The sequence below is a fragment of the Mus caroli genome, chromosome 6 (genome assembly GCF_900094665.2).
Source record: "Mus caroli chromosome 6, CAROLI_EIJ_v1.1, whole genome shotgun sequence".
Classification (NCBI taxonomy): Eukaryota; Metazoa; Chordata; class Mammalia; order Rodentia; family Muridae; genus Mus; species Mus caroli.
In genome coordinates, this window is record NC_034575.1 from 81,974,414 (window position 1) to 81,976,896 (window position 2,483).

The 2,483-nt window shown below is 44.1% G+C and overlaps 1 protein-coding gene across 4 annotated transcripts in view; it reads left to right on the forward strand.

Moving 5' to 3' along the window:
• The window catches only part of Tprkb (TP53RK binding protein), a 6,618-nt gene extending 4,181 nt beyond the window's left edge, over positions 1-2,437 (forward strand). For all 4 annotated transcript variants that reach the window (XM_029478968.1, XM_029478967.1, XM_029478969.1 and 1 more), the window contains one exon: positions 2,066-2,437. In XM_029478968.1, coding sequence (XP_029334828.1) covers positions 2,066-2,200 — 135 coding nt within the window. In that variant the 3' untranslated portion in view covers positions 2,201-2,437. The remainder of the gene's footprint in view (positions 1-2,065) is intronic.
• Positions 2,438-2,483: the final 46 nt, after the last annotated feature.

Below are 2,483 nucleotides of genomic sequence, written 5' to 3' on the forward strand. Positions count from 1 at the left end.
GTGAGGGGATCTTTGCTTAAGTGAGTCATCAGAAGTGGGAAGATCCACTTCTAATCCAGATCTTTGAGGTGGGATGACTCACCTTTAATCTAGATCCTTTGAGATCATAAAATCCACCTCTAATCTGGGCCACACCTTCTTCTCGGAAGCCTATATAAAGGACGTGGAAAAAGGAAGCTCTCTCAACTTCTTATAGAATAGATCTCCTATAAAATAAAAAATAAATACTTCAAGAGAGAAGATCCAAGACACAGTCAAAGCAAAATCAAATCCCAATTGTGTAAACAACACAATATCCAGTGTCTGGGATCCACTCATGATCTTCTGAGCTCCTTCAAAGGGCTTGGGTTACTCCAGCTCTGTCTTCTGTAGCATGCACAACATGTCTTCTAAGTTCAGCCAGCCCCTATTGCACTGCTGCTGCTATATACTGGCATCTCCAAAATGCTAGGATCTCCTGCAACTAGGCCACACCTTCACCAATGGCCTTTTCTGGCCTCTCTCAGTGCCAAACCTCAGCTACTCTCCATGACTCCTTCATGCCTCCAAAACAAGTACCATCTGGGTCACTCTTAAACTTGCCAAGTTCAGCTGCCAGCATAAGGTGCAACCTTGACTACCTCTGGAACACAACTTCTGTGTACTCTCAAGAAACACTTCTAAGAAGTGATACTGGTGTCTTCTTAATCACTGTAATTTCTCAGTTCCAGCTACCCAACATCAGTTATCCCTGTAACTCAAAGATTTTTTCTCAATGGTGCTGGTCTCTTGTTAATTATGGCTGACTCTTTAATCCCAGCCCACCAGATACAACAGATTCTTCTTATAAAAAGCCCCGTGGAGTCTTTGCTTCCCTCTGAAACTTCACAAACCAGGCCTTCGTTGTCTGCCCTGCTTTTTCCAAACTCCTACAGAACAGCTCACTGAACTCTNAACACTCGATGTGTGACTTCTATTCCAAAGGTCATTCTGCAANCCTCCCCAAAACAACATGGCCAGGTCCTTCACAGCAGTATTCCACGATCCTAATACCAACTTCTGTCATAGGATTCAATTGCTATGAAATACCACAACAAAAGCAACTTGGAAAGGAAANGGTTTATTTATTTGGCTTACATTTCCATATCACTGTTCATTAAACAAATCAAAGGACATCAGGACAGGAACTCAAGCAGGGCAGGAACCTGGAGGCAGGAGCTGATGTCCATGGAGAAGANCGCTTACTCACTTGCTTCCCATCGCTTGCTCAGCCTGCTTTCTTATACAACCCAGGACCACCAGCCTAGGGATAGTCCCACCCATACTGTCCTGGGCCTTGTCACATCAATCCCTAGTTAAGAAAATGCTCTACAAGCCTGCCTACATATATATCTTGATCTTATTGAGGCATTTTTCTCAATTGAGGCTTCCTCCTCTCCAGTGACTGTAGCTTGTATCAAGTTGACATAAAATGTAGCCAGCAGACCTTCCAGTCCTTTCTAAACAACCCACCAACTGAGAACCAAACATTCAAGTATATGAACCTCTGGGGGCCATTCTCATTCAGACCAACACAAATAGCAGAGTGGTTCAGAGCATGCATTAAGGCACCAGGCTCTCACTTNCTGTGACTTAGGAAGAAGTACCCTCTTGTTCTTTGCATTGCACATATCCCAACAGTCCTGCAAGGGGAGTGCTGTGCATTGTCTCCCTGTATTAGGTCAGACAGCAGCTTGCCTGGTTCCCACATGATAAGCAACAGGGCTGGGATTGAAACCCCGCCAACTTTATTCTGTTACCACATCTGTTCTATGAGTAGCTGATTTCATTGAGTATGTGGGGATTGAAGAAAACAATGCTGTTGAAGTTTAGGTTGTGGCCTATTCTGTATTCACCTACAAGAATCATGCAGCTTTAAAGTTATATAATTTTTTTGTGTTGNAATAGCCCTTGAAGTCATAGTTTTTAAAGATAATCCATAAGAATCATGACCAGATAAACAGCTGGACTAAAGTTACCTCAGGCAGGCACAAGGTTAGGGACACTCCTGATTTTTCTGTGCTAACCTTTGTATTCTCCCTGGTAGATTGTCGATCCATTTCAGATACTTGTGGCCGCAAACAAAGCCGTTCATCTCCACAGACTGGGAAAAATGAAGACAAGAACTCTGTCTACTGAAATTATCTTCAACCTCTCCCCAAATAACAATGTAATGTGTTGACTGGCTTTATTTCTGCTGGCCTTGTCATCTGTGCCTGCCCAGACCCTGCTGCAGTGTGACACTGAGGGCTAGGTTTCTCCAAGGAGGCCGTTAGTACCAAGCCAGANTAGTTATGTAGAGAGGCCCGGGCGGAGACGTTTAGCTCTGCACACAGCTGTGGACTTGGTTTCTGATCAGAGTTTAACCAAGTGGGGCTAGGATCATCTGCACTTTTAATGTCACCTGGAGACAGAGGTAGAGGGGGTTTTGTGTGCAAAGCCAGAAAGTCAGGACTTCATCCAGA